Genomic DNA, 14,412 nt, shown 5'->3' with positions numbered 1-14,412 from the left:
ATGACTGTGAGAAAATAAATTTGTTCCATAAGCCACCCGCCTAGTTTGTAGCGCTTTGTTACGGCAGCCCTGAGAGAATATACATACTCTGGATGAAGTTATCATGGGCACAACAAATGATATTTGATCTGCTTAATGATGTACAATAATTTTTTTAAAAAATGATTACACAAGGCTATCCCTACTCACTGCCCGCAAGCATCGGAGTGACTGTACTTTTGGGGGATGGCAGTAGGATTCAGAGCCAGAAGTCAACATCTCTGAATCACAGACAAAGACACTGAACTCTGGGGAATTAGGTATAGGAGGAGAAAATCCAGCTTAGTCTCAATAAATCTAAAACTAAGAAAACAAATTTTTAGTTACTTCCTTGAAATTGCAACTGAAGGAAATGCTGAAAAGTTTCCAACAAACAAGGGATCAGAGGTAAATGGAAGTTAAACAGCATCAATTTAAGTGCATAAAATGTTACTGACTGTTTCATCTAGTGCCCTGGTTCTAGTTTAGACCAGACTGAAACTTACTGATGCAAAAACAAGTTGCTTCCCCAGGTCTTCAAAAAAGTCACTTTTTAAAATAAGTAGTTCAGGTTTATTAATAGGAATGAATAAACTGGCTTTCAAGTAGAAAAGTAAATACAATAATAATACTTACCTTTTGCACAAGAGCCACATATGATTCCCTGGATGTGCCTTGGGAAGGGAGTAATTTCCATACGGTGTTTGGACACTTTGTGTCTCAGTAGTCAATTACACACATAAACACAACCAATTTTACCATTAGGGTAGAATATCATAAAATACTGAAGATACTTTACAAATGCTTTGATGATACCTATGCAGTTCTAAAACTTTGGACAGGACCTGAAAACCAATGTAGAATATTACTTCTGCTCGGTAGAGAATTTAAATCTAAACCAAAATACGTTCTGATAGCTTCAATGTGCAAAATCTAACCTTACAACAGAAACAGTACCAATTCCTTGTCATTAACACCTCAGTAGTCATTGATACCTTGATAAGGAACATTATATAATGGCTTAATATTTTCTTCTTCCTCCTCTGTTGAGGATCTTTTATGAGAGGCACTTACAGAGTTCTAGTTTTGGCGACGCTACAACAAACATACACATAGTATAATGATATATTTTACTATGCTAACAAAGTATCATTTATAAAGAAATTTTTATAAATTCAAAAATAGGTTATTGGTAACATGATTACCTTTAGAGCATTGATTTTGATTCACAATATGACTTCATTCATCTTAAACAGCAGTTCCATCTACAAAATGTTCTACAGCTTTTTCTTTTTGAAAAGGAGGAAAATAGAAGCAAGGAAGATACTCATAATTTCTAGTTCAACAATATCAACTTCACTTCACAGCATTGATTAGTAGAGAACATTTTCAATTAAAGTGGTATACAATTTACAAAAATAGAATGATTATATAATGCAAAACATTGTCCTCCGTTATGAAGAATGTGTGTGTACTTGTGTGTATGTGTGTGTATATACATATACAGATTTTTTATAAGTTTCACTATTAAATAGCCCTTATTCAAGTACTTTTTTCTGGTATCTCTTGAAATAATCACCTTGCTATATTATTTGTAAATACATAAAAAAATAAAAGGTTAATCTAAGAAAAAGTTAAAAGTTTCAGTGTGGTTGACTTAAATATCAGCCGCTCACTTCAGTGAAAACCTGATTTGAATTCAAAACAGGTTTAGGTGTCATACTAAGTTTAACAACTTAGTCAAAAATACAGATATATTTAAGTGTCAAATACTTAGTAAATTTCCAATGTGCTAACAGAGAAAAATTAAAAGTTTGTATTAATCTATCTATTCATCCAATCTTACACAATCCCCAGACAAAATTCAGTTATATATAACTAAAGTGATACACTAATATACAATATACCTGCTTACAAACACGTAGGTAGCCATAAATAAAACTTTATTCTTTAATTTCATTTACAAGCTACCAAGTATTATGTATTGTACACAGTGCTGAACACTTAAATGGCTGTAGTCATGGAAGGATCCAGACTGAATGGAAAGCTGTAGATAAAGAAAAGATAAAAGCAAAGTAATACTGTAACAGAAAGGTGGCAAAAGGATGGTTTTGCCATAATGAAATCAATCAGTTTGTAATCATACATCAGTTCTGGTTAAAACAAAGTCTGAGCGCCATGCGATTCTCAGCTTTATTGTTTGCAGTCTGGCTAAAGTCTGTATAGTCATTTTGTCTTTTGCAGTTATTAAAATAAAAAAAGTTAAAAACTGTAGCAGCAACAAGCAAACCCTGTGACAGGAAGGCAAGGGTTAAGAACTAAAAAAAGTTTATACAGTGTGTTCAGGGGAAGTGTGTGCAGTTTATCTTCCATCAGCAGGAGTTCGACTGAGGGACAACATGATTCGGGCAAACCGCTCACACAGTTCATGGGTGGAATATGAAGGTAACTTCGGTGGCTCATGGAACCCTTTAATCTCAGTAGAACAATCAAGCAGTTTTGGCAGAAAATCTGTCAGCTTCTCTTGGAGGTTTGCTGTAAATACAAACAATTAGATGTAGCTAAAGACAGAGTGGGAAATTACCATCTTTAACATGATTTGTTAGAGCAATCAACTGAGGTTTCATTTCAAAATATGCAAAATCATCACCATTTGGTGGAGAGAGGTAAAATATAAATGGCAAGGCACAACTTGGTTTGTAAATAAGGAAAACAAGTAATGATGCGAATGTAAAAATATTACAGAGCATAAAAAATTATAAGGATAAATAATGTCTCATTCTAACTGCACTTAACCCCAACAACTGAGGTGTCCACTCGCAGTGGTTAAACTTACATTCCATTTCTTGTCCGAGATAGGAACACCATCGATTTCTCATGTCTTCCACGGCAAGTATATCCTTCTCTTCCATTTCATCCACCAACAGCAAGGGCAAAAACGGGACAATAAACTCGTTCATGATAATCAGACCATTGTTTACTTCTCGATCCTCTCCAGATTCAAACAGTTCTGCTGCTTGCTCATTTAATTTCTTAATGCAAGGGGGAAAGGAAGAGTTTTGTTTCTTTTAATTAAATACAAATACTTGTGTTAATACTGAAGACAACGTAAGTATGTTTACGAACAATATTAGAACAAATAGCAATCGAGAAAAACAATCTCAACCTATTCCAGCATGAAGTCTCTTAGAAAAAGCTATGCATAATAACAAAAACAAAAACCTTTTGAAACTGGCCAAATTAAGAACTATCCTCCATGGATACAAACCACTAACACTTCAAGTTTTAAAATACACTCAGATACAATAAAAGCAACTGAGAGAAAAATGGTAAGATCACAACCTCCTAATATTCTTATTCAAAAATTTTAAAGACTTTAATATTAAAGACTACAATTAGCTTATACTACGAAGTTCAACTGAAAGAAAACATTTTATCAGCACACCTACTTAAAGTTGTTTACACTTAAACCATGTAACTTATAATAGGTTCAAAAATCATACATTCTTGAATACTTTTGTGCATGTGTGTGTATTCTGTAAAGGAAAAAAAAAATCACAACTTAGGTGTTCAAAATATATAACAGAGTGATGTTAATAGTTAAGAATGAATTCAATGAGAAAAATGTATAAAGATGGAATTTGTGATTTTATACATATTAGCTAACTAGACAAATAGTAACAAAGTACTCCAGAATCTAGAAAGTAATCTGGTGCAAAAAAACTGCTAAAAACATTTTTTAAAGTTTATACAACAATAGTAATATTTCTGCACATGGATAGTAAAAATACTTGAAGAAAAAAAAAACTACCGACGACTAGGTGAGAAAAAAGGATACTGTATTACAATAAATCTTTTGACATTATGTATACCAAATATACTATTTATAAAAACTCAGAAAATTCTATTATTTTTCTGGAATAATAGTAATAATTCCTCATGCCCTGTGCAGCGCCTCTTCTCTCATCAAAAAAGGGAACAGCAGAATGATGAAGAAATTTAAATATGAAACTGTAATTATTTTGATCCCATTTTAAGAACATTTCTGGTTTATCACCTGCAATATTTAGGATCAATAAAGAGAAGGGATAAAAAAAGAATTGCGTGCATCCTCACATCTGAAGGGATTAAACCCAGATTATAGACACCAAGACAATGCTTTCCCCATCAGAATTTGTAGTCGATCACTTGCACGAGTCTGGAAAATGTGTTCAATGTAAAACAAAACGATAAAGCAAACATTCAACTTACTAGTAAACATTCTCTTCTATAATGTGATATCAATTCTTCATCATGTCCTCTGTTTGGACCTTTGGACAAGAGTTCCTTGTTATTCTGATACGCACAGATAAGGAACAGCAGGGAATCTATATAACTTAAAGATTAAAAGAGACACAGAGCATTAGTATTTCATCTTCGTAAAAAAAAGCCAACTATAATTATAAAATATTTTAAGTATACATTTATGTTTTGATTATTCAGAACATTACAATAAAAATATCATCTGATGCACTACAAGCCTGAGAGCATCTTTTTAGGAACAGCCACATATGAAACCAGTTATATAGTTATGTCATAAACAAAGTTAAAAAAAACAAAAACAAAAAATGGAACTAGGGATTAAGAAAAGACTGGGAGGAAAAAGGCCATAATTGTTGAATTTAGATAGTTCCCAGTCTTCTTTGGTAATTGTTTACATCGTGTCTTCCATTTATAGTCAAAATTAAGACTGATATGAAAGCTCAGAATCTCCTTTTTTAACATTATGTCATTTTTGTTTGAAGGAAGGATCAGGTTACTCTGTTTCTTTATCACAAACATCATTTGTTTCATTCAGTGACCATTCAAGTTTTCTCTATGTGGAGCCACAGTTCTCATCATTGAGAAAAATGTAAACTGGTAGAGGGGAGAATATCCTAAGGAGACCCAGGGTAAGTAGAAAGGGAAAAGAATCCTTCTAAATCTGAAAACACCATCTAGTGGGATACAAACAAAAAAAGAGCATACTAACATAAAAGCTGGCAGTGAGGTCTTTTACATTTGATATTAGTAATATTAATGTTACATTAATGTAAACCTAGAGGTTATGAAGTTCAAACTTGGTTTTAAAAAGGGAGGAGGGTAAAAATGTTTGAGTACTCTATTTGCCTCTAAAATAATTATCCTCTGTTCATATGCTGTAAGAAATGAATTAGCTATATATTTATAACTGAAATACGAACAATATAAGCTATCTCCTTTGTATGAGTTTTTCTAATCATAACATACCTTCTTATGGCTTAATTCAGAAAAATGAAACATCCTAAAAGGTGAAATACTATAAAACACTTTTAAAACTCTAGGTTACACTAAGTTTTACTGTTTATTATTCAATTTCATGTGCTCAAATATAAATCATTTCTACACTTCAAATATTAAATGTAGAACTGAAATTAATGACAACTTAAATTATACACCTGAAACTATTTCTTAAAAAATAAGTTATTTCAGGGGCGCCTGGGTGGCACAGCGGTTAAGTGTCTGCCTTCGGCTCAGGGCATGATCCCGGCGTTCTGGGATCGAGCCCCGCATCGGGCTCCTCCGCTATGAGCTTGCTTCTTCCTCTCCCACTCCCCCTGCTTGTGTTCCCTCTCTCGCTGGCTGTCTCTATCTCTGTTGAATAAATAAATAAAATCTTAAAAAAAAAAAATAAGTTATTTCATATAGTTTTTTGAAAAGGCTTCTACCAGGAATTTGTTTTTGTGAAAACTTATGAATATGGCATTTTATTTTGAAATAATACAAATGTAGCCTCAGCTAAAGACTTTTTGTTTTATTTATGAAAGAAAAAAAAGAAGGGAGTGATAATAATATTAAATGTTTTACACCACTAAATTGAGGAAGTCTGCTGGCACATCTACCTTTTCCTTTATAGCCATTAAGTTTCCTATTTAAAAGTCTTGCTGAATGACATTCCTATCTGGTCTTCAAGACCTGAGTCACACCTCTCTAAGAATAGCTCTGAAACCATGACCTTGTTCCAATTTTTTACTGAAGTACACAACTTCCATATTTTATCAACAACCTCTAAAGTGCCTACAAATGTATATTCAAACAAATGAGAATAAGACTCAGCAGTCCAGGTACCATATTCTTATTTTAAGATAAAACAAGACCATGTAGCCTGTAGATTATCTTCATTTATACTACTGTAAAATTACGGTTCCTAAAAACATGATTTCACTTCACTATTCTCAGACTTGACAATGGACTATCAATCAGTATTCCATTCAAGGCTTTCAAGTGTTATGGTTTTATTTTTAAAAAAAGTTGGAGAGAACCTTTGGCAATATTTTCTAACCTGCTAGCTGTGGTAACTGCTATATTTAAAGTGTAAAATTAACATTTCTTTTTATAATATTCCATAAATATTATTTGTCACCATTACTAATTTTCTAGTTGACCTTTCCAATTCAATAACATCTGCTACACCAGAATACTCACTTTCTGAATAAGTATATATTTGAGAATAAGCAAATTATGAAATTAAAACATATTTCCAAGTTGTATCTCAAAGTCCTTTAACAAATGTTAACTAAGAAAAGCTAATATAGAAGTTAATGCAGAGAGCAAGAAAGTGTCAGTTTCATCTTTTTAATTCTTAGTGAGAAAAATAAATACTTCTTGTACTATCTGACTTCATTAAATTTTACAAGAATACAGCTCTCTATTTCAATTTTTCTCTCCCTAGTTAATTATGTGACCTTGAAAAAGTTATTGCATCTCTATGGAGATATGTGTAAGTAAACACACTTTAATCTATAAAATGGAAATGGCTTATTCATCTTAGATACTCTGTTCAATTATAAGATCACATGACTATCTTTCTCAGAAATATTAATCTTAGATATCCTAAAGTGAATTTGAATATTCCTATTATAGAAATAAAACTCTGACCAAAATAAAAAAACTCATAAAATGGAGCTACTAATGAAAATACTTTTCTATTTTGACCAAAGTGAATTATCTTCAATTACACAGTATTTGTGCTGAGCACTGGATGTCATATGTAAGTGATGAATCACTGAATTCTACTCCAGAAATCAATATTGCACTGTATGTTAACTAACCCAATTTAAATTAAAATAAATAAATTACACAAGGACTAGGACTTTAATAATTTGTATCCAAGTATTAACATTATTTTTTAACTCTGGGTAACTTCTAAAATCTTGCTAAGTGTAAAAGTGATGGCACTGTGCCCTGTCCCACAAATAGAGCAACGTGGTCCAACAGAACTTTTATGGGAGTGCTGTGTCTGTGCTGGCCGATACCGGAGCCATTAGCCACAGGTGGCTAATAAACATTCAAAATGTGGTTAGTGTGACTGAGAAACTGAGTTTTTACTTTTAAAATCCTTAAATTTAAATTGTCACATAGGGCTGGTGGCTACCAGGATGGCCAGCAAAGCTCTAGAAGTAACAGCCTGCGTTGTCATTTAAAAACAAAATTGCATTAACATCTCAGTGGAGGTTTCCTATACTTTATATAAAACAAGTGAAGAAAAGAAAGAAAAGAAGGAATTCAATAACCCTTTTACTTGAATGCACTATTAGAGAATATTTAAAATATAGCACTTTCAAAAATAATCACTAGTCAAGTACATTCACGTTAAAGAATATGAATTAAGAAATATGTGGATAAAATGTAAACACAAACTAGTGAATAATGCGCAAGTAAATAAATATCCATCTTTTCTTCTTAATAACATTTAAAAGTAAATAATAGTTTAACAAGCAGAAATTCCTTTAAAACCATCTGTAATCTAAATGAAAAATGATGTTTGAAGTCACAATACTTAGAAGACAAGTGATCAATTCTCTACAGCGATATTTTTTTATAGTAACTGGAAGTTTGGACAAAGAGACAGATTAGAAAAACACTATCTCTGCTCTGAAATCAAGATTAGACTCAGAAAGAATATGAAAACGGCTGGAGACTGAAGACACAACACAAATTCCCTGTGCTGGGCTACCAGCTTCTTTGGTCCCAAGCAAACTTCTAGGCTTCAATCTAATTCTATTCCATCCTAAACTTCAACTGTAATATTTGAGAGCTGATAAAAACAAAGACTAACTAATGCCAACCTTACAGATTTAATTGGAAAAACAAAATATATGGGGTATACAGGAACATTTCTGTAAACTATACAGTTTCTCTGTAAATCTAAAACTTATAAAGTTAAAAGTTTATCAAAAATATGTATTGTGAATATTTTCTACAGATGAAGTCATATCTGAATAGAATTAAGTACAAAAAATAATATTTGACTACTATGCCTTACCTTTCTTTTTGAAAATTTTCTAGCCCAATTATGAGATACATGGTTGTCTCCCTGAATTTCCTATAATCCTGATGCCACTCCTGTAGGTAAAAAAAATTTTAAAAGAATGCAGAATAGGATATTAAAACCACAATGAAAACTGTTCATAAAGTAATGCATTGTTCTGACAAGTATTCACATTAATAGAACCAAATTGAATTATCCAATTCAAAATTAAGATAAACTAAACCTAAATCAAGACTTTCATTTTTGATACACAAGATTATTTTATTAGTATAATAATAAATGTAAAAATTATTGGAAATGAATGAGGAATTAAATCATGATTCACTGTAACAGAAATACAAAGGCAAGATAATCTACCATGTTTTTTGCCTCTCAAAATTTTTTCTGTATAAAGGTATACTATTAAAATATTATTATAGATGTGTATCACATTGGATGCAGAAGACTACTATTTGATGAAGAATGTTAAGGAACTAAAAGAAAAACGTTATAATAAATTTATTTAACCTTTTAATTTTACCAAATTTATGTTACATTTTATTTTAAATATGGTAGCTGAATAGTTTATTCATCTGAGATATGGTGAAAAGAATAGAAGCATGTCACATTTCAACTGCCCCTCCTTCCAAAAACCCAATTATTGGGCATGTAATAGGATTCAACGATTCAGAATTGACACCCTCTAACTAGAAAACAAAATCAGGATTTTTCTTTAACTTATTAAAAAAAAAACCAAACTACTTCAAGGAAAACCATAACTAAATTCAATACAGGATTTAATAAATAATTAAAGTTAGCTTTTCTGGGAAAGTATTTAAATTGCCACTCTACTGTCACCAGAACTGCCTAAGAAGTTGTTAAGTTTCTTCTGTAAAGGCCTCGCCAGTAAGTGTTTTAGGCTTCGCAGGCCACGCAGTCTCTTGTCACTACTCAACTCTGCGACTGAAATGTGAAAACGTTCGTCCACAATATGTAAACAAATAGTTGTGTTCCAATAAAACTGTTTTATAAAAACTGGCGGTGGGCTGGATTTGGTCTGTGGGCCACGGTTTGCTGGGTCGTCACTCAGAGCAAGATAAAGATATGCAGGACACACCAAATCTGAAAACATGCCACGTAAATACGTGTCAGATTTAATGGCTCTGCAGTTAGAATGTGAGGAGTGCTCAGAACAAAAATATGTTGAATCTAATCGGATGAAGCAACCCTGGCTCCGGAGAGACTGCAGAGTCAAATCATAATTAAAAATCAAGTCCCATGCAACTTGGATCTTGGGGACAAACAGAGCAAGTAACCCACTTGCTTGGCATCTTTGGCATATATCATGTGTACATTTATTTGTGCGTATGTTCTCAGATTTTCCATTCTGCTATATTATTCTAAATTACCTACCCTTATGCTATTATTATTATAAAGCATAATGGTTAAGAATGGTATCTCCTGATTTCTAGTAGAATAAGCTTTCCTACTGAGCCAGACTGAGATGCTCGCATTTCATAATTTTTTTTAACTTTTATTTAAGTAATCTCTATACCCAACATGGGGCTCAACCTCATGAAGCTGAGATCGAGCTGCACGCTCCACTGACTGAGCCAACCAGGCACCCCTCATAAAATTTTTGAAATCAGCTTTTCAAGCCACATCAAACAACTTGCTAGAAGTTTGACAGGCACTGCACAGAATCAATAAGCTACTCTGGGGTAAAATGGCACCTTTACAATATCAAGTTGTCCAAACATGGTATGTATACCCATTTATTCAGGTCTTCTTTAATGTCTCCTGAAGTCATGCACATCTTTTGCTAAATTTATTTCTAGTTACTGCACACTTTTTGATGCTATTATAAATGATGTCATTTCTTAAAATTTCACTTTCTGACTATCTGCTGCTGGGTTAATGGAATAAAACTGGTGTTTGACATAGGTTCTGCATGTTGCAATGCTCTCTTATTAGCTTCAATTAATTAATCTGTAGATTTTGTTTGTATTTTCTAGGTGTAAAATCTCCAAATAATAACTTTGCTTTTTCTTTTCCAATCTTTTACTTTTTGCTTATTTTTGTTGCCTTGCTGCCCATTTGAATTTCCAGTAAAATTCTGAATAGAAGTGGCTGCAGACATCTCTATCTTTCCTGATTACAAAAGGAAAGCTTTCAATGTCCACAATTCTATATATTTGCTAGTTTTGTGGTTTTTTGAGACACTCCTTAGCAGATTAAAGCGTTACACCTTGTATTACAGGTTAGCTAAGGGTTTTCATCAAAAATGAATATTTTTCTTATATGTTAATGTGGTGAATTACAGTAATTGTTTAAGGAAATCTAAAGTAATTAAGTTTGTAAATGGGATCAAATATTAATCAAAGACACTATGAAATCAACTTAAAATGTACTAAATTTATAAATTTAAAGCCAATGTGTTGAGACACCTGGGTGACTCAAATGGTTAAGTGTCTGCCTTTAGCTCGGGTCATAATCCCAGGGTCCTGGGATCGAGTCCCATATCGGGTTTCTTGCTCGGCAGGGAGCTTGCTTCTCCCTCTGCCTGCTGCTCTCCCTGCTTGTGTGCTCATTCGCTCTCTCTTTTTGACAAATAAATAAAATCTTTTAAAAAAAAAGTTTAATAAAAAAAGACAATGTATAAAGTTAAATTTAAAAGGCTGAAGAAATACTAGGTGTTTGAATTGGTAAATTAAAAAAAATATATTAATTTTAAAGCCAAAGAACACAAAGAGTATTTTGTGTACAAAAATTACCGTAAGCATGACATGAGTGTGCATGCATGCTCTAGCTCACATGTACAACACTGTCCAATATGACAAATGTATATGGCATACGGTGAGTAAAGCAACCTTGCAACTTCCTCCCTAAAATAATCTGATGAGGCAAACAAAGAAGAAATACAGCATGGCTTCAGTGACCATAACGGCATTTAAGAATGCAGGTTCTGTTACATTAAAAAAAAAAAAGGATGCAGGTTGTGTTAACCAAGCTGTGATCTGCTGGCTGTGAAAGCTCTGGGCAGGTTACTTTACCCTCTCTCTGCCTTATTCTCTCCTGTGCTCAGCTGTGTAAAATGAAAGGGAGATCAGGGAACTACAGAATTCCTCAATCTACAGTTCAACCTCTCAAAGGGCACATTACCTCATATTCCTCCAAGTTTACTTCTTCAGGTTTGATCATTTCAAGTTTAGCTTGAGCAACTTTCATTATGTTGTGACACCTTCAAATAAAAGAAATGCATTCCTAAATCAAAAGCAAAATTCATAAAAACTGAAAAAATATGTGACACAAAACTAAACTACCCAACACATATGAAAATAAAATCCACTGTCACTAAGCAATACGTTTTTGAGGAAGCAACTCCCAAACGACCTTAACTAAAAATGGTTTTTGGATCAATGCCGGACAGTTACAAGTACATAAAAAAGACAGCATCAATAATTCTAATTCAAATGTACCATATTATATTACACACGGCTTTTAAATTACATTCTATCAATACATATTGTATAAGTAAAAAAATGAAATGTGTTTTTGCTTTCTTAAGCAAGCTTAAGAAACATTAAATCTCATTTTCCCCTTTCAAATGGCATTATTCACAAATTGCAAAAAAGGAATCCAAAATGTGCCTATCATTTCAGGTAACAGAGACATTCTCATGCATAGAATCACTGGTAAAGAAATCTCTGCAGAATATATTTAGTTATCACATCGATCTTGCTCTGTCTTTCAAGTATAAGAGAAATTAGACTATCAAAACAAATTGACCAATTTGCAGTCCCCAGGACAAAAATTGCAAAAGACTGAAAAGTCGGTGTGATTACCCCACGAATATTTTCCCCAAATTCAACAGCATATATACATTGGAACATGGTGTACCAACAGCCCAAGTAATAAGGGTCATAATCAGTCATATTCCTGAGCTCTTTGTGGTGGTTATATGTAAAATAAGTGATGTTCCTACTACTGCTAATAAAATAGTAATAGCTAACATTCACTGAGTACTTTATTGGCTATCAAATACCATTCAAGCCATTTATTTGTTATTATTTCTCTTAATCTGAAATTTCACAGCAGACACATGGTAGAGCAGGAATTTAATCCTGAATGCTTTGATTTCCACATATTCTCTTCTGCTATACATGTTTTTAATTCAGTATTTTTGAGATATTCATGAAAAGATAATCATTTATTTCAGAATTAAAATGGACTACAATGAACTCCAAGATAACATAAATGTTTCTGTAGGCTAAAATAACGTCCGATACTTGGATCTTTATCCAAGGCCTAATTTTTTTTAATGGTATTCATTCTAACTAGATTATATTTTAATTTTCTAATATTAGTAAAAAAAAAATTCTAGGGATTTTCTACAAATTTCTATGGGAAAACATTTTTGGGTAAACCAAAATACACTAGATGCTTAAACAATATGGGTTTTGAGGGTGCACTTACACAGAGATTTTTTACAGTATTGTGTGTTTTTTCTTTCTTATGATTTTAGTAACATTTTCTTTAGTAATATTATATACTGTAAGAATACAGTATATAATACATATACCATACAAAATATGTGTTAATCGACCGTTTATGTTATCAGTAAGGCTTCCAGTCAACAGTAGGTTATTAGCAGTTAAGTTCTGGGGGAGTCAAAAATTATATACTTTATGTGCAGATTTTTGACTGCACGGAGAGTCAACGCCCCTATCTCCACACTGTTCAAGGGTGAACTGTAATTAAACCATTTTAAGGCTTCTCTTGATATCAGAGGGCATTAAACTATTTTACTTGTGTATACAATTAAATACTTTTCTCTAGTGATTCTCAAACAAGGTAATTTTGTTCCTCAAAGGATTATTTGGCAATATCTGGAGATACTTTGGGTTGTCACCACTTGTGAGAGGTGCTACCAGCACTTAGCAGGTAGAGGTCAGGAACACTGCTAGATATCCTACAAGTTATAGGATAGCCCCCCACAATAAAGAACTATCTGACTCAAATACACATAGTGCAGAGATTGAGAAATTCTTTATTTCTCTAAAATACTGAGTCCCCACCAAAGGGCAGTGATTATATTATATCCCTCTATACATCTTTATGTTGCTTAGCTCAGTACCTTGGTCAATAATTAAAATATACTAAAACAATCTAAATTATTTTCAGCTCAAACTTTTAAAGGTCATGACTATAAACTCCAAAGAAATTACAAAGCAACTGTTCAAATTAAGTTTTGTGCTGTATTTACTGAAATAGGTCTTTTTGTAGGTATAAAATAAACATTAAAAAACCGCATAGAAAACTATTTTAAAAAGACAATTTGAGCATGTAAGTTCGATATTTCACATTTTTAAATTACCTTTCATCAAAACTCAAATTTCTATCTCCAAATTGTTCTAGCAATGTTTTCTCAATGATTTTCTTTGGCGCTTGGTTCTGGATAAAATAGACCACTACATGATGTAAACGATAATCTGTTTCTGGTGGGGTATCTTCTTGGGCCAATTTAACCAATCTTGAATACTCCAACTTAATTGCCTAGAAAATGTAACAAAATGCCAATTTTGGTTAATTATAATAATTAAAATCCTTCAATATTACAGCTTTAATTATTCTTGTGTTCAAATACATTTTTTCTTTTAAAGTATTACAAACAAGGTAATACATCTATAAACTACTGTCCCATATTCCATAGTTTAAAAGAATTTTCTAAAACTGACCATATGTGTATTTCCTTATCCCTTCATTGTAATAATGTTTTTTTGTTTTCACGTAGAGAAGTATTAAACTAAACAATAACCTAAGTGCACTACGCGAATAATTTTGTAAAACTTATCAGAGTCTGGTGGTCTGAGTAGAAGCATCCTAAAACTGCGATACTCAGTATCTCTTATCCTATGCTTTCCAGTATCAGTTTCATGTGTATCTTGAATATCCCAAATTTTAGGGTTGAAATTCAGCTTCCAGGAATACCCATATCTGAAAGAAAATGGCTGGCTCTTACATGCATAATAATACCATTATAATTACCTTTTAGCTGAAGAGTCTAAAAAGAAAGAATGAAAAAG

General features: G+C 32.5%; 1 protein-coding gene across 5 annotated transcripts in view; it reads right to left on the bottom strand.

Moving 5' to 3' along the window:
- Positions 1–1,134: 1,134 nt before the first annotated feature.
- The window catches only part of USP25 (ubiquitin specific peptidase 25), a 134,143-nt gene continuing 120,865 nt past the window's right edge, over positions 1,135–14,412 (bottom strand). For all 5 annotated transcript variants that reach the window (XM_026484522.4, XM_044380307.3, XM_044380324.3 and 2 more), the window contains 6 exons: positions 13,704–13,882; positions 11,489–11,567; positions 8,342–8,421; positions 4,270–4,393; positions 2,855–3,050; positions 1,135–2,553 (listed from right to left, as the gene is read on the bottom strand). In XM_026484522.4, the coding sequence (XP_026340307.1) occupies positions 2,381–2,553; positions 2,855–3,050; positions 4,270–4,393; positions 8,342–8,421; positions 11,489–11,567; positions 13,704–13,882 (831 nt within the window). In that variant the 3' untranslated portion in view covers positions 1,135–2,380. The remainder of the gene's footprint in view (positions 2,554–2,854; positions 3,051–4,269; positions 4,394–8,341; positions 8,422–11,488; positions 11,568–13,703; positions 13,883–14,412) is intronic.

Source organism: Ursus arctos, unplaced genomic scaffold (genome assembly GCF_023065955.2).
Source record: "Ursus arctos isolate Adak ecotype North America unplaced genomic scaffold, UrsArc2.0 scaffold_4, whole genome shotgun sequence".
NCBI lineage: Eukaryota > Metazoa > Chordata > Mammalia > Carnivora > Ursidae > Ursus > Ursus arctos.
The sequence above is the reverse complement of the archived record's forward strand: the minus strand, read 5'-3'. Positions and strand labels throughout refer to the sequence as shown.